Source organism: Pituophis catenifer, unplaced genomic scaffold (genome assembly GCF_029215685.1).
Source record: "Pituophis catenifer annectens isolate HBS135680 unplaced genomic scaffold, rPitCat1.0.hap2 SCAF_8, whole genome shotgun sequence".
NCBI classification, from domain to species: Eukaryota; Metazoa; Chordata; class Lepidosauria; order Squamata; family Colubridae; genus Pituophis; species Pituophis catenifer.
This window is the reverse complement of record NW_027256888.1, coordinates 12,355,477-12,373,876: the sequence shown is the minus strand read 5'-3', so window position 1 is coordinate 12,373,876 and position 18,400 is coordinate 12,355,477. Positions and strand designations below refer to the sequence as shown.

The following is an 18,400-nucleotide window of genomic DNA, read 5'->3' as shown; positions in this document are numbered from 1 at the left end:
AACAGTGGGTTCCTTGCTTACATCAGAAGCTGAGATGCAAGTATGCAAGGCCATAACTTGTTTCATGACTTCATTTGTTAAAATGCATCACTATGCATTTTGGGGTCATCACAACTTGCTGCAGAATCGTTGGACCAAAGGCAGTGGAAATGTTTTTATTCAAAAGTCCACAGAAAAATTATTGCAAAGGCAACAAAACTCCACAGAAATTCACTGCGTGCATAGTTACACAGGGTTTATATAATTTGTGCAAGACTTTATGGCTTCTTTTGGAAAGTTGGGGAAATAATATACAAAAGTAACACATACCAGAGTGCTGTGTAGCTTTGCAGCCGAAATAAATAAATGGCTGCTGAGAAGCAAGCCAGATAAATTCAGTGGAGTTTACAGTTAACCTGAACATGCTTTGTGAATGCTGAAAAATATTGGTTTCAGGAAATTGGTACTTAAATCGATTATCAGGACTGAAAGAACAATTGGCTAAAAATGTTATGAAAATTGAAACCCTGATATAGTACTGAATATCGAGCTTTTTGGTAGCCATATTCAAATCTGGATGTAGCTACAACCGTCAAACTGGCAGGGGGCACAGAGATAGACACACAAGATTGAATGCGTAAAAGCAGATTCTCATAAGTACTAAGCAATCCCCGTTATTTGATGACCAGAGTGCTGCGTCGTTAATGTAGGTAAAATCAAAGTTCACAATCTTCAGATCCTTTTGCAGGTACATCTCATTCAACTGGTTTACTATTCTTGCAAAGGCGTATTTAGATGCACAGCTGTAAGCTTCCCAAGTGTAAACTTGCTTGAAATGCAAATCGAACCATGGATTATCCTAAAAGGAACAAAAATAATGTTTTATTTGCTGCCTTTCTGCTCAGAAAGAAGATTCAGACTAGCACAGAATTTAAAATAACATGGCAGATATAAAGTAGCATCTATGAAACAATACAGGTGACTTGTAGACATAACTGAGCCCAACATTTCCATTGCTAAAACAGTTGTTAAGGGTGTTTTGCCCCATTTTGCAACCTTTCTCGCCACTGTTGTTAAGTAAATCACTGCCGTTATTAAGTTAGTAACACGGTTGTTAAGTGAATCTTTGCTTCCCCATTGACTTTGCTTGTGAGGTCACAAAAACAGATCATATGACTCCGGGACACTGCGACCATCATAATAAATACATGCCAATTGCAATTGTCCAAATTTTGATCACATGACCATGGAGATGCTGATTGTTAAGTGTGAAAAATGGTCTTGTTACTTTTTTCCAGTGCCGTTGAAACTTCAGTCACAAAATGAATGATTGTAAATCAAGGACTATCTGTAAAATGTACTATAGAGCAGGGGTCTCCAACCTTGGCAACTCGAAGACTTGTGGACTTCAACTCCCAGAATTCCTCAGCCAGCTTTGCTCAGCTTTGCTGGCTGAGGAATTCTGGGAGTTGAAGTCCATAAGTCTTCAAGTTGTCAAGATTGGAGACACCTGCTATAGAGAACCATTGCCCTTCTAAGATCTGGCAAAAAAAAAAAGAAAAGAGATTTGTGTTGGTTGTTCTTCTGAAAGCAGTGTAGGGACAAAAAGAGCTCTTATCCGCATGCAAAATAAGGAAGGGTTTGACCGAGGCGGTAAGAGAGTTGATTAGAATATCAGATCAATTGTGGTTGGAAACCAGCTGCCAATTAATGAGATCTTTTAGCAAGGCATGCAGTCTAACTACGATGTTTTGGAAGTTTTCCCAGGATAGCTTCAAATAGAGCAACAATTAACAATCAGCCAAGGATGTGGCAAAGACAGCATGAGTAAAGGCTCCCTTTGGTGATGCTGAAGTTATAGTGTCAAAATAGGCACATTCCTGCCTATTCACATTCATTTTCTCTTTTTCATTTTGCAACGATAACAGTAATTTGCAATTGCTATATTCATACTTAGTGATTCAATTACCTTGCCTGGACTGTATAACCCTGTACTTCCTGGTATCCTGACTTCAAATGGGGGCGAAATCTTCTTGGAACTGCTGAAAGGACCTCCTTGTAGGCAGGAGATAGTTGGTGTCTTCTCCTTTCCCCTTTGTTGACACTGGACCAGTAGCGGGTTTCATTTACCTTCGCTACCGGTTCGGAACTGTGAGCGTGTGAGTGCGTGCGTCACTTCTCTCGCGCGTGGCACTTCTGCGTATGCGCAGAGCAGTGGTAGGTTTCAAAAATTTTTACTACCGGTTCTGTGGGCGTGGCTTGGTGGGTGTGGCAGGGGAAGGATACTGTAAAATCTCCATTCCCTCCCCACTCCAGGGGAAGGTTACTGCAAAATCCCCATTTCCTCCCGATCAGCTGGGACTCAGGAGGCAGAGAATATATGGGGGCGGGGCCAGTCAGAGGTAGTATTTACTGGTGCTCAGAACTACTCAAAATTTCCGCTACCGGTTCTCCAGAACTGGTCAGAACCTCCTGAAACCTACCTCTGGCGAAGAGCATCCATGATGACGTCAGGGTGGGTGGGCGGAGTCTCCCGTCACCGCCACTACCGGTTTGCCCAAAACCGGGGCAAACCGGTAGAAACCCACCACTGTACTAGACTGCTCAATTTTAACATAAATGGCCTCTTTTTGACCATTGATTTGAAAGAGGGGTAAAAGAGGCCATTTATGTTAACATCGAGCAGCCCTCTCTCAACAGACACCATCTATCTCATGACTACAAGATGTCCTTTCAGCAGTTCCAAGAACTTTCCTCCCCCATTTGAACTCTGATACAGGTAATCCTGAGGGGACAGAATTGGCCTAAAGAGCTCTCAGGGAGAGTACTAATGACCGGATGACTGCAGAGAAATATGATCCTTCCAACCTCCCCCCAATCCAGTCAGTACTAATCCTTCCATCATTCCCACCATCCTGCCTGAACTAATGAAGCTTCTGGGATGAGAAGCAAAACGTTTTCCTCAAGGAAAAAACAGTCCAGTTGCCTTTTGAAAAAGCACCTTTGAGACAACTATGACCCGGATGACTGAGAATCTCCACAGACATTTACATTCTAGCTGTTATAACATCAACAACAGAATATATGCCTTGTAATAAAATGCAGCACTTACAGAATCTGCCTCTTTTCCATCTATCATCTCCAAATCATCTAGAAGCCATTTTTCAGATATTTCATACTTCTCTTCAAGGCCAGTTCTGTAGTGTTTTACCATAGATATTTGTACTTCTTCACCTTTTGACACTGCAGGATGAACATTTGGTTTACACACACAATATATTTTCATACAGAATGCAAAAATAAAATCTTTATTAAGAAAAAAAATGCCTTCTAATAATAGCACTTGGTGAGTTAGGGCCAGCATTTCTAAGATTCAGCAATTGCAGTTGCTTTTAGCATTCAAGCCATTTAAACTAATTTAACCTAATTAATTAATTAAGCTCTACCTATGATATCAAAATGTACATATTTAAATAAAATGTACAAATTGTCCATATTTAAACTTAAAAGGGCAACTTAAAATTAGATTTGAAGCATATTTACTTTGAAATAAGTTGGATTTATTTCCAATCTATGACTGCAATCATAACACCAAATTCTTTAATGGTTTCAACAATTTACTGATGGGTCAATGTTTGTACAATTTGTTTTTTATTTTAAATATAAGTAGACCTCATTGCATCTAATGTATTGCTAATGTAAACTATCTACTGCTAAAGAATTTATGATATTATTAATGCCCAATATTCCTTTTGTGTTGTGTCTTTTAGGTTGGAAATCTATTGGAATATAGAAGGGTTTTTTAAAAATAATAATTACAAATTACTCTGAAAACTTTAACTGTAGATCAGGGAAGACATGATTTAAAAGAAATAAGCAACATGAAGTCATCTTGATTCCAGCACTGACCCGCAAAACAAAATTTTGAAATATAGGATAACATCCCTCTCAATGAAATAAATGTATATGTATACAAATTAACTATTTTTAAATAGCTAGTGCAAACTATAAACCATGATACCAATACAATTAAAATTACAAGTGTAAAAATTTAAACACAACAATTAATACAGTGAGAATTGGTAAAGTTTAGGTGAAACTTTAAGTGATGACTAAAAATATTAAAAAGAGCTAATAAGAAATATAAAATCATTGTATTACTGAAATCTTAAAAAAATACGTTTGATATTAATATTATGCCTGCAGGGATTATACCAGTGGTTCTCAACCTTCCTAATGCCACGATCCTTTAATACAGTTCCTCATGTTGTGGTGACCCCCAACCAGGGGTGGGTTCTAAATTTTTTTACTATCGGTTCTGTGGGTGTGGCTTATTTTGTGGGCGTGGCTTAGAGGTCATGTGACTGGGTGGGCGTGGCTAGCTGGTTATGTGACTGGGTGGCCATGGCTATGTGTATAGGGACTACTCAGAGGGCTGAAAAAAATCATTTCTGACAGGTCCTCGCACTTTTGACTGGTCCTCACACTTATGACCATCCTCACATTTATGCCCGTGCAGCATTCTTAACAACCATGTCACTCATTTCACAACTGCTTCTTTTCACCATGGTGATAAGATAGGGCAAAAAACGTAAAATGTGAGGATAGTCGTAAATTTGAGATCTGGTCAAAAGTGTGAAGACCAGTAAAAAATAACTTTTTCAGCCCTCTGAGTAGTCCATGTGCACAAAAGGACTACCCAGAGGGCTGAAAAAAGTGATTTCTGACAGGTCCTTGCACTTTTGACCGGTCTTCGCACTTATGACTGGTCATCATTTATGCCCATTGTAGCATTCTTAACAACCATGTCACTCATTTCACAACTGCTTCTCTTCACCATGGTGACAAGATAGGGCAAAAACGTAAAATGTGAGGACAGTCGTAAGTTCGAGGACTGGTCAAAAGTGCGAGGATCAGTCAGAAATAACTTTTTCAGCCCTCTGAGTAGTCCATATGCATAAAAGGATACAGCAATAGAGAGGGATGAAGGAAGGGAAGGGAAATTAGAGTAGGAGTGAGGGTAAGAGAGGGAGGAAGAGAGGAGGAGAAGGAGAAAGGAAGAGGAAGTAGGGAGGAGAAGAAGAGGGGGAGGAAGAGAAAGTAAGAAGGAAAGAAAAGAGAGAGGTGGTAGGTTTGAGGAGAAAGATTGCTGTACAATAAAAAAGATGAAAGGGAAGAAAGCCAACCCCAAACAAATATAAAGATATTAAGATAAAGAATGAATTGTTAAACTTTAAAGAATAAAAGAGAACAAATATGAATAAATAACAATAATTAGAAACACACATACAAACATACAATGTATTTTCTTTGAACAGAGTATTTGGCCGGTTCACAAATTTAACCAGTGTTTAGTCATTTCAATTAAATTTACAATTTCTATATTTCCTTTTTGCCATATTTATTCCTCATCTATTTTTGTAAAAAACCAATATTACCCTTCATCCTCATCTCTAATCTTAATCAAATTCATTTTTTCCCTTCGATTCTATATTATACCCCTTCCCTTTGTCATCTATTTTTATATCCATCCTCACATTGGTTAATTATGTAATATTACAGTTGTTTAATATAAATTCAACATTTTAATATAAATCAATTAGTTATATAACTACCTTTTTTGTATATTAATGAATATGAACATGAATATTCCAATTATTTCCATGCAATCCAATTTCTTACAAATCAATTAATTATATTTACCAATAATAATAAACCAAATAATTTCCCCCATATATTCCTCCAAACCACAACTTAACCATTTCTGCTTTCAACACAATATACAATTATTAATAGTATCTCAATTATTACAATTCCCTAGTTCAATAGAGCTTTTTTTCTTTTGTGTTTTAAAATCTTGAACTCTCCTCTTTTTCCCTAAATTTCTCATTGTTTGCACCTACCTTTTTTGGTGAGGAAAAAGAAAAGAAATCTGCCTGCCTAATTTTCCAACGTTGCAGCAACAGCAAAGCCAACAGCTTGCTTTACTTTCACTTTCATTTTTCAGCATAGCTAGGGGGAAAAAAATCTGCCCCAGCAAGCAGCAGAGCCCTGAGCAAAACAGCTGAGAGCAAATCAGCTGAGAGTCAGGAGCCAATCTAATCAAGGGCTAATTAGCCTATGCTGAAGCTCCACGGGCCAATAAAATTACAAAAAAACACCGAACCGTTTGTTAAATTGCTGGCTCGCCCACCACTATTTATTGGCAATAAATAGTGGTGCGGAGGGGCGGGGCAAGCCAACAATTTAACAAACTGTTCGGCTGAACCCCCTAGAACCGGCAGAATCCCACCACTGGCTATAGGGCGGCCCTTTGAAGCCCTGCGGCAAGAATTTAAACAGTTTTTTCTCCTCTAGCCATCAACTGGGACTCAGGAGGCAGCAATAGATTGGGAGTGGGTGGGGTAAGCGAACAGCCGGCGATCCAACAGAGCAGAGAGTGAGGGTGAGTGAAGGCGTGGGGGGGCAAGAGAGGGCTTTGGTGACCCCTGTGAAATGGCCGTTCGACCCCCAAAGGAGTCGCGACCCCCAGGTTGAGAACTGCTGGATTACACAAATTAGTAGCAGTGGTGGGTTTCAAATTTTTTTACTACCGGTTCTGTGGGTGTGGCTTGGTGGGCATGGCAGGGGAAGGATACTGTAAAATCTCCATTCCCACCCCACTCCAGAGGAAGGATACTGTAAAATCTCTATTCCCACCCCACTCCAGAGGAAGGATACCATAAAATCTCCATTCCCACCCCATCCAGGGGAAGAATACTGTAAAATCTCCATTCCCTCCCCACTCCAGGGGAAGGTTACTGCAAAATCTCCATTTCCTCCCAATCAGCTGGGACTTGGGAGGCAGAGAATAGATGGGGCGGGGCCAGTCATAATTTTTACTACCGGTTCTCCGAACTACTCAAAATTTCCGCTACCGGTTCTCCCGAACTGGTCAGAACCTGCTGAAACCCACCTCTAATTATGCAAAGGTGTGATTATGACATAGAGACTAATGAGCTAAAAGAACCATTGCAATAACTGAATATTTGCATTTTTAAAGATGGCTCTAACAATTGATAATAATTTAAAAAATAAAAATCAATAAGTCAATATAGTGATACCATAGAAATAACTAGACTATATCTCGCGGGTTAATTTTTTACTATGGGCAAATTACACAAGTAGAAAAATCAGAGGGATTGCATCAGGGATGAAATCCAAATTTTTTTACTACCGGTTCTGTGGGCGTGGCTTGGTGGGCATGGTGTGGCTTGGTGGGTGTGGCTTGCTGGACATAGCAGGGGAAGGATACTGCAAAATCTCCATTCCCACCCCATTCCCGCCCGCGGCCCTCCTGAGCTCCATTTTTGCTGGCAGAGGCACCGCTAATGTGAATGATGTAGGAATAGTACAGGGTCAGCTATATGAACACTGAAGGACCCTCTTTATTCACATTATTATAAGAAAGAAATGTGCTTGTTTAGAGATTACACTAAATCAGCTAAATTCCATTCTTGGTAATATATATCTTCTGAGGGGCCTAGCTGTCAAGGATGCAAGGCCATCCATATGTAATATATATCTTCTGAGGGGCCTAGCTGTCAAGGATGCAAAGACATCCATATGTAACAAAAAGATACTTATTATCCAAAGCAGTCATGAATCTATGCATCAGCAAACCCAGAATTGAGGAAGGTTGTTTAGCCAAGATAATCTTATGAACTAGAAAATAATGAAAGAATTTAGTAATTAGAAAGTGTCAATTATAATGTAACAAATGTATGTTAACCATATATGGAAAACTGCTGTGCTCGCAAAATCCTTTGTCTTGGATATGTATAAAAGCAGTTGTATTAGAGCTCTTCTTTGTTCAGAATTACAGATACAAATCTGGTTCTGAAACTGCGCAATAAAACTGTCTCTGGCTGACCCAGGAATGTTGTTTGGTCCCATCATTCCATAACACCGCAAGCCGGTTCTTTGCTGTTTCCAGGGCAGCCCCGTGGGCAAGATCTAAGCACTCTGCGGGCCGAATCCAGCGCCTAGGCCTTGAGTTGACACCCCTGATGTAAGAAAAAGGCCAAATAATTAGCCTTAAACTTCCCAATTACTCATATTTTACTTATATGGAGAACTGATACAAGGCTCAGACTCCGAAGTGTTTTCATTTGAATATTTGGGAGAAAATGGACATTAGAAAAAGAAACCAAAGTTTTATTGGGGAGTATAAGCTTTGCTTTCGTTTTTTACACCTGATCTGTATTTGCCCTGAAGTCAACTCAGCCTCTGGGATACACTAGGGTCTGAAAGTCTCAAGAGCCTTGCAGAGGGAGGTAATGGCAAACTATCTCCATGTTATTTGCCAAATAAACCTTCATCCAAGTAATTTTAAAAGTGACTTTATGACATTTAAAAACGGTTGGTGTTCCTACAAATAATAGCCTTGGATTAGATCCAGATTACATTAGCTCTACTTAGTTCCTGTTAAAATCAATAGACTGAGGTAGCACATGACTTAATTAAGCTCCAGTATGATTTTTATACGTAACTGCCTTGCCTCATTTGCAGAACTTTACTAGATCCAGATGACAATGTTTTCCTAGCCCCTTCTTTGTATTTTTCAATTTATTGTTTCAGCCACAAAATATATTAAGGAGGGAAAAAGCTTTGTGCCTGATTTCGCTAAAGATTATATAAATGCAGTTAATTTAAGTTGGAATCAAATTTAGTGATTTAAAAAAATTATTAAGTAAACTTTTCTGGATTTGCACATGCATCTCAAACTGCAGTCACTTTCGCGACTTGAAACTCCATGTCATGAAGTTGCTTCCAAATTTTATAAGTGATTTAGCATTGAGTGCAGGGGTGAAATCCAAATTTTTTTACTACCGGTTCTGTGGGCGTGGCTTGGTGGGCATTATGTGGCTTGGTGGGCATGGCAAGGGAAGGATACTGCAAAATCTCCATTCCCACCCCACTCCAGGGGAAGGATACTGCAAAATCCCCATTCCCTCCCCACTCCTGGGGGAAGGATATTGCAAAATCCCCATTCCCTCCCCACTCCTGGGGGAAGCATATTGCAAAATCTCCATTCCCATCCAACTCTGGGGCCAGCCAGAGGTGGTATTTGCCGGTTCTCTGAACTACTCAAAATTTCCGCTGCCGGTTCTCCGAACTGCTCAAAATTTCTGCTACCGGTTCTCCAGAACCTGCTGGATTTCACCCCTTTCAACCCGATTGAGTTCCTTTTCAAGGATGAATTGTCAGGAGGAAGTCTTGCTAAGTATCCCTGAAATTCTGCTACTTATTCCAATTCATTGGCATTATAACCAAAAAATATGAATAATATTTTGAGTGAATTTTTATTATAACCTCTCAGAGGTCCTAGATGGCCAAGAAATTCAAGAGAACAGTTCATAGAAAAGATCTCCAAACATAAAGGTTGGCATTTGTTATTCTTAACAAATGTAACTCTGTTAATAGCAACACATCTTTTATAAATTGATTACGTGAATGCATTCTTAGGGAAATGGTGTTATTGTATTTTAACAATGTACTTGCTACATTGTTTTTTACAATCTACTTGCGTATATTATATTAAATAATGACTTGAACCAGGCCACTATGGTTTATTCAACAAAGCTTACTTGAACCAGTCAAGACTTAATAAAGATTAATGACTGCCTTCTGATAGATAAATAATGCTGTATAAGAATAAAGGAACAAAATTTCTCATGATCACCTCAAATTTGGAGATAATTAAAAGCAGAAAAAATTGTCTCACAGATACATTTTCTTAAAAGGAGGCAATCAGTTTATATGTCACTTCTCTCAGTACATGACTCTGGCTGGCTAATCTGTATATATAAAAATGGCTGTGTGTGTGCACGTTTGTGTATGTTCCAGCATAACTCTGGAACTCCTCAAGCAATTTCAACCAAACTTGGTACACAGATGACTTACTCTCTGGAAAGAAATACTGTGGGTGGGTGGGTAAGACACCCCTAATATCCCTCGGTGTGTGTGTGTGTGTGTGTGTGTGTCTGGGTGTGTATGTTCCAGCATAACTCTGGAACGCCTGGTCTGCTGAAATGAAAAGGAATGAATTATTTCTATAGTGTCAAATCACAGTACTTTTGACAGTGATACTGTGCATTTTGGATTCAAGTTCTGTTAAGATACAGCCTGTTGTGCCTTAAAATGGCTTCTACTGTACAGCACAGTGGAGTTGCCATGGTAACGGCATCACAGTACTCCACAAGGGGGCTCCCTCTGGTAAGGGGGATTGGTTCTTTAAAAAAAAAAAACCAAACACCTTAGGCCCTCAGCTTCAAGCAAAGAGGGCAAGTTGTCGGGGGAGGTGCCTGCTAATGCAGATAATCACCTCAAAGGCTGTTCCCTGTAGAATTTTTCCCAGGCTGTTGGCCAGGGCAATTAGATCTCTAATTCTCACCACAGTGGTTGAACCAGCTTTCTTCTACAACTGGTAACAAGCCCAGGCCCAAGTGTCTTTCAAAACCCTGTAAATAAAATTACTTTGATTTGACGCTTATAGATATAATTCATTCCTTTTTCTGTCTAATACAGGATTGGGATCAATAAATACCCGGGCAATGCCAGGTTATCAGCTAGCTACAATTAAAAGAAGGTAAGAACATTGTAACAAATCAATAATTGAATATATTGCACTATTATCTTTCTTTGAAACAGCATTCCTCTTGAGATGTCTATGATTCCAACTTTACTCGGATTTAAAAATATAATTAAAACCTAGCTTTTCCAGCAGTTCTTGGTGACAGGTACAATATGTTATAAAGTGTTCCTCATAGAATGTTGAATTCTGTTTGAACTAAATTAGTTTACAGTTCCTGACAAACAATTGTGATTTATTTTTTTACTGATTTTTACCTATATTATGCACTTTTACTTTAAAGAACAGGGGATATAAGACATCCAGTCAGTAGCATATATACTCAGAAGGAGGAAAAAACCGAGATCCTTGTATATCAAGCAATCTTAATACAACCCACTGTACAAATGTACAATCTGAATCAGTGGTGCGTTGCTCCCAGTTCTGTCCGGTTCTATAGAACCGGTAGTAAAACCGGCGGGAGGTCCCGCCCACCTGCCACGATATCATCATGGGTGATCTGCGCATGTGCAGAAGTGAGCGCGCGCAGGCGCGTTCCTGTTGCAAACCGGTAGTAAAGGTAAGTAGAACCCACCCCTGATCTGAATGTGCAGTGTTTCTGAGACTCTGTGTAAGTAGTGTAGAAGCACGCACACACACATACAAATCTATATGGTCTATTCAAATGGGATATACCATATATCTTCCCCTAACCTCTCGGAAAGAAACAGAGATAATACCGGTATGATATAATATATCATGATCTGTATAGAGTGAAGGTTTTACACCATTTCTACGAGACCGCCTTCTGCCACCAGTAGCCTCTCACCGACCAGTACGCTCCCATAGAGAGGGGCTTCTCAGGGTGCCGTCGGCCAAACAGTGTCGACTGGCGGCCCCCAGGGGGAGAGCTTTCTCTGTGGGGGCACCTGCCATCTGGAACGAGCTCCCCCCGGATATACGGAGGATTCCGGATCTGCGCGCTTTCTGCCGTTCCCTCAAAACATTCCTATTCCAGCAGGCTGGCCTGGCCTAACCTCTGTTTTAAATTGCTTTTTTAAATTTTAAATATGTCTTATAAATTGGGGTGTTTTAAATTTGTTTTCTGGGCCAAAGGATTTAATGTATTTTATTTATTTATTTATTTATTTTATTTAAATTTGTATACCGCCCTTCTCCTGGTGGACTCAGGGTGGTGTACAGCCACGTAAAAAACATCCAATACAAATTTTAAAAATTTAAAAGAATTATACCCTTTGGCCGAAAATTAAGAACCTTATGACTAAAACCCATTAAACAATTAAAAAATCTAATATCTTAAAAATGGGGGGGGGGTGTTTCACGCCAGCCCTGCTTGATGGAAGAAAAAAGTTTTTAGGGCGCGGCGAAAAGCCCAGAGATCTGATATCCTCCGTATCTCCAGGGGCAAATCGTTCCAGAGGGCAGGTGTTGCCACAGAGAAGGCCCTCCCCCTGGGGGTTGCCAGCCAACATTGCCTGGCTGACGGCACCCCTGTGGGAGCATACTGGCCGGTGGGAGGCTATTGGCGGCAGAAGGCGGTCCCGCAAATACCCAGGTCCGATGCCATGGAGCGCTTTAAAGGTGGTAACCAATACCTTGAAGCGCACCTGGAAGTCCACCGGGAGCCAATGCAGCTCGCGCAGGAGAGGTATCACATGGGAGCGCCCTCTCGCTCCCATAATCCCCCGCGCAGCCGCATTCTGCACCAGCTGGAGCCTCCGGGTGCACCTCAAGGGGAGCCCCATGTAGAGAGCATTGCAGTAGTCCAGGCGGGAAATGACGAGTGCCTGAGTGACTGTGCGTAGGGAGTCCTGATCCAGAAAGGGACGCAACTGGCGAATCAGGCGAACCTGATGAAAAGCCCCCCTGGCCATGGCCGTCACATGCTCTTCTAAAGACAGCTGTGCATCCAGGAGGACACCCAAGTTGCGAGCCCTCTCTGTGGGGGCCAATAACTCGCCAATAACATTTTAAATGGTTTTTAACATTTGTATTTTATTTTCTGGCTATTCACCGCCCTGAGTCCTTCGGGAGTAGGGTGGTATATAAATTTAATTAATTAAATAATAATAATAATAATAATAATAATAATAATAATAATAATAATAATAATAATTTCCACCAACTCTCTTAGAAGATAGAAATGTCTCTATTTTAGAACAGTGTGTTTATTTATTTACCAAAGTTATATGTCCACCTGTATTATACAAAATAATCCTAGATGGATTACAATATTAAATAAAAACAGGTTAAATAAAACAGACAAAACTCCACAATGACATCATGTACCTCAACAATGGCACTACAACATCACATCCATTCCCTGACTTCTGCTGGGCTCACTTCTATTCTATCCCAAAGCTTGAGTGAAGAGCCAAGCTCTCCGGAAGGCTAACAGGATGGGAAAATTCTAAATCTCATGGAGACGACTGTTCCGAAGGGTGGAGCAGCCACAAAAAAAGTGCATCTCCAATGGCAACATTTAAAGGAAGGGATCAGGAGGGCAATCATGTTCTCTGACCTGGAAGGATGGGCAGATACCCTGTGTGGTGGTGTTCCCTGTGAGAAGACTGTACGTGATGAGTTTCATCATGACTCCACATGTCTGATCAGGGGTGGGATTCAAAAATTTTAGCAACCGGTTCTCTGGCCAGTTGCTGGGTGGGCGTGGCCTACTTGGCCTCCTGCACCACGATGTGTGTGTGTGTGTGTGTGTGTGTGTGTGTGTGTTTTGCCCTCCCCAGGCTCTGGAGGCTTTCCTCGAGCCTCTGGGAGGGCGAAAACTGCCTCCCCCGGGCTCTGGAGGCCCTCCGGAGGCCGGAAACAGGCCCGTTTCCAGACTTCTGGAACTTCTGGGAGGCCCGGTTTTCACCCTTCCAGAGCCTCTGTGTGGGCCTGCACTTACCTGGCATCCAAAACAGGCTGCATGAAGACTCCTGGGAGAGGAGGGGTGGGGTGAGCTAGGCCAGCCAGACCTTGCAACTACCAGATCGACAAACCAGATGTAAAATTAGCATCTGGTTCGCCCAAACTGGCCTGAACCGGCTGAATCCCACCCGTTACTGAGGAGTCGGAATATAGGATGAAACTTGTCACCTATTATACGTGTATGTTTGTGTGTGTCATAGAGAATGAAAATTATATCAACAGTATATGACACTAAGACCAACCTGAATAGGAATATAAAAAATGGTCTTATGCTGATTCAGATCCTTTGGTGCATCGGAATATCAACTGAACTAATTGGCAATTCTTCATGGTTTTAGATTGGAGGCATACAAAAAGTCCCTACATATTTTCTTAAACAATAAGAGATCCTCAGCATCCTATCTAGATATCTGCAATATTCATCTCAGTGATAAACACTGATAGACGTAACTAACCTTGGTTGATTTCAGAATCTAAGTAAGGGTAGCTGTGGTTAGAATTTGTTTGAGAAAATCACAGTGGTGAAATCCAATTTTTTTTTACTACAGGTTCTGTAGGCGTGGCTTGGTGGCATGGCAGGGGAAGGACACTGCAAAATCTCCATTCCCACTCCACTCCAGGGGAAAGATATTGCAAAATCTCCATTCCCACCCCACTCTGGGGCCAGCCAGAGGTGGTATTTGCCAGTTCTCCGAACTACTCAAAATTTCCACTACTGGTTCTCCGAACTGCTCAAAATTTCCGCTACTGGTTCTCCGAACTGCTCAAAATTTCCGCTACCAGTTCTCCAGAACCTGTCAAAACCTGTTTCACCCCTGGGAAATCATATAGAAATTCTAAAGCTGTAGGATAGACTGTGGAATCAAAAACAAAACAACAAAAACATCCATTCTAATCTAAGGCAATAACAATCCTTTTGCTATAACACTGCCAAAAAACCTGCTTGGATGAAGAAATCAAAAGTCAAGTTTGACTTAAGGGTGAATTTATTTTTCTTTACTATTTATCTACTTTCAAGTAAATAAAGCTATAACTGTCATTTAACATTATTATACTGAAGCAAAGGCCAGAACATGCCTAGGGCAATTTTAATCACTTTAGCCTCCTATTTTCAAAAGTAGCACAAAATACTTTTCTTTAAAAAATAAAACCACAAATCCTTTTGATACGTGAACAACTCCCCATTGAGAACCAGTATGATGTAGTGACTAATGCATCAGGCTAGAAACTGGGGGACTGTGAGTTCTAGTCCTGCCTTAGGCATAAAGTCAGCTAGGTGACCTTGGGCCAGTCACTTTCTTTCAGTCCTAAAAAGAAGGCAATGGCAAATCATTTATATAAAACGCTTCCAAGAAAACTGCAGGGACTTGCCAAGCAGTCTTCAAGAATCAGATACAAGGGAACAGGAGGGGAAAAATCTGGATTTTTCCTGTAATTTAGCAATCGCTTAGTTTCCTTTCAAAATTACCGTTTCCCCGAAAATACGACCTACTCAGAAAGTAAGTCCTAGCTTGATTTTTACATGTGTGCCCAATATAAGCCCTACCCACAAAATAAGCCCTAATCAAGGCTCCACCCACACCAGGGTGCACGGATAAAAATTAAGGTAGGGTGGGGATGGGGTTGTGGAGCTGCCCTACTACTTACTTTAGGATAGTGCAGCCAGGCCTTGCACACCTCGGCCTATCTCTTCTGCAGCCAGCAAGGCTTTTTTTTTTTAATTTGATTTATATGCCGCCCTTCTCCGGAGACTCAGGGCGGCTTACAGTGCGTTAAGCAATAGCCTTCATACTTTTGTATATTTTTATACAAAGTCAGCTTACTGCTCTCACAAACTGGGTCCTCAATTTACCTACCTTAGAAAGGATGGAAGGCTGAGTCAACCTTGAGCCTGGCGAGATTCGATCTTACTTTAATTGCAGACAGCTGGTGTTAAATTACAGTGCTTAGTCTGTTGAGCTATCCAGGCTCCTGCTCTCCTGCGGCAAAGGCCTTCAGGAAAGCCTTGTTGGCCTTGCTGGATGAAGAAGTTCCTGAAGGCCTCTGATAGCAAAAAAGAGGCCAGGGGCGACACCCGCAAGTGAGGTCAGTCAGTGGACAACATCCCCCCCAAAAATAAGTCCTGGTCCCTTTTTTGGTGGCAAAAAATAAAATAAAATAATAGACAGCAATAGCAATAGCACTTAGACTTATATACCGCTTCATAATACTTTTACAGCCCTCTCTAAGCGGTTTACAGAGTCAACCTCTTGCCCCCAACAATCTGGGTCCTCATTTTACCCACCTCGGAAGGATGGGAGGCTGAGTCAACCTTGAGCCTGGTGAGATTTGAATTGCTGAACTGCACCTAGCAGTCAGCTGAAGTAGCCTGCAGTTCTGCACTCTAATCACTGCGCCACCTCGGCTCTCATAAGACAGGGTCTTATTTTTGGGGAAACACAGTAGTTTGTGGAAATTTACGTAGGTCCTCTCTGAGCAATTCAATGATCAATCAGATCGATTGGAACTGAGCTTCCTTCTAAAGCTAAAGGAAATGAGGCAAGAAGCACAGGGAGTGAACGCTAAAATAGATTTCAGTGGGCAAAACAGATTCTGAGTTTTAGAATGATTTTTCCCCCCAATATTTGTTCAGATTTTATTTCAAATGGCAAATCTGCTTGGATGCATAAAACAAAAAGTGGCATCCATTCAGAACTCAGAATGAAACAGAGTGAGAGCCATCCTTCTTCCAATGGATATCTTCACAACACATGTGTGTCCCAAAGGGGTACACACCAAAGAAATGAAGCAATATTAAATTTAAGAAATCATTCACACACAGATGCATACCAGTTTATATGTGTATTTGTGCGTTATCTTGAAGAAGTTTCTTATTTTTTATGCATGACTTTCCTCAGAATTGATAACAATTTCCTATCAGGTTTTTAATTGCAGATAGCATGGCACAATTTCCCCCCCCCCCAACTTTGAAAAAGAATCCATTTATCTGATTCTGTCCTTTACTTCATTATATATAATGTGAAGTTACATTTAATCTTATCTTCTCTAACGTTCCAAGCTCAAATTCTGCACCAATCCTCTCTTACTGCTTTGGATATAGTACTTTTAGTGGTATTATAGGAGCTCCTTCAATAGTTCAGGGGAAAAAGTCATCCTTCTGTATCTACATTCTCTGCATATCCTGCATTAAGAAATATTTAGCAATGTGAAAAATTACAATCGGTGCCTCTTCTTATTAATTAAACTTTACTTAAAATGTTATTCAGTGAAATCGATATTACAAGTCTAGATTTTTTTGATACACAGTTTAGGACTTATTTTAAAATAGTGATAACATATCATGAAAAAGAAAAATCATTAAGTCAAAACAATGGAGTACTCTAAACAAACATGTAGATGTTTCTTGGCTAAAATATTTTTCTAAGATAGTATGAGATATTTTATACCAGATGGAAGTACTGCTCATCAGTAATACATTGCTTCATTATAAAAATGGGCTGAAGAGTGATATTAGATTTGCAAAATAAAAAGTGACTTGCATCAGTTATTGGGCTCTAAAATATTAATGTTGAAATAAGAACTTACAGTCTTTATTTATATTAGAAGCAAAAATAAGAGAAAAGGGTTATTACATGTATAAGTAAAAATGCCTGAACTAACCATTTTTAAAGCAACAGACCAAAAGTGTTTTATTAACATCTAGTTATATTTTCACTGAAAGATTTAGTCTGCTGCTTTCTATGGGAAAATAAAATTTCTTCTAATTCAAAAATAATCAATGAGGTCCTTTTCAAATAGGAAGTTAACAAAATAAGACAGCTCAATCCTAACTATATTGATCTAAAACTACTTAAATGTGAATTACTTTCAGACAAGGATGTTTACCATTTCAGTCAGCATTTGAGGAAATTCAATTTCTCAAGCATACTATCTTTAATCCACCACTTTAGCAATAAGAATTTACCGACGAGACATCTAAAACATTTATTGAAAAAAATCATATCAAATTTTTTGGGGGAAGGGTACTGTCTAATACTATATAAGTAATTGTACTATGAATTTAGATTATTAATATTTAAAATCCATGTGTGCAGTTGATTAGCCTTTTAATCCTGAACACCTTAAAAGCCTAATACCAGTCAGTTACTTTGAAGGAAACTATATTGATTTCAACAGATCTTAATTCTAAGTACATGCATTTAGGTTTACTATCTTATTTTAGACTGCTATGACATTTATTGAAAATCCTTATAAATACAGCTATCCGATGTAGATCCTGTCAGGTTGTAATACTTAACTACTTTAGTACGTTCAAAATATCAAGTATATTTAAAGCATCTCACTTGCAGAAATTATGCAACAATATATTAATAATATAGCAGTATATTTCCCCTCTATCAGATAAAGGAACTGAGGCTAATAGAATAGTATTTTTTTCTCAGAACGCCAAGTTAGTTAATGGCTGGAATCAATTTTGAATCAGGAAAATACTCTTACAGTATAATGAATGGATAGAAAACAACTAGAGATAGTTAATTCCCCTTATGTCCCGATCCCATTTACCTGAAGCACAGAGATAAAACCGGTCTTGTCCTGAACACTCAATTTCAATGAACCCATACAAATTTTGCCCTAGAGTTCTGAATAGCTTCTTGTTGAGATCCTCCTTCAACAGTGATGACATTGCCTTGATTTGTGTCACAATTTGGGATCTTCTCTTTCCACTCCTTTCGCTTCTTCTCCGATGTGGATTGCTCCAGAGATTAGAAAATTAATTCTGCGACCAAAACCATCAAGCCACCAGGTTCCAATTGTCCAGCTTGCTGGCTAGAGAAGCAGCAGTAGCAGTAGCTTCACTCA

The 18,400-nt window shown here is 40.0% G+C and overlaps 1 protein-coding gene across 1 annotated transcript; it reads right to left on the bottom strand.

Annotated features, from left to right (window-relative positions):
* Positions 1-571: 571 nt before the first annotated feature.
* Positions 572-18,224, bottom strand: EXOC1L (exocyst complex component 1 like). The gene is made up of 3 exons (XM_070949113.1): positions 18,104-18,224; positions 3,092-3,222; positions 572-838 (listed from the first exon to the last, which is right to left on the bottom strand). Exons 1-3 carry the CDS (start codon positions 18,222-18,224, stop codon positions 572-574), a joined length of 519 nt encoding a protein of 172 aa, XP_070805214.1.
* Positions 18,225-18,400: the final 176 nt, after the last annotated feature.

What these genes read in the sequence shown, in the direction of transcription:
- EXOC1L (XM_070949113.1), bottom strand. Translation starts at nt 18,224, where the DNA reads ATGTCATCACTGTTGAAGGAGGATCTCAACAAGAAGCTATTCAGAACT. An exon ending in GTTTTATCTCTGTGCTTCAG is followed by an intron (nt 3,223 to 18,103) that starts GTAAATGGGATC and finishes TTCATCCTGCAG; the next exon opens with TGTCAAAAGGTGAAGAAGTA. An exon ending in ATGGAAAAGAGGCAGATTCT is followed by an intron (nt 839 to 3,091) that starts GTAAGTGCTGCA and finishes TGTTCCTTTTAG; the next exon opens with GATAATCCATGGTTCGATTT.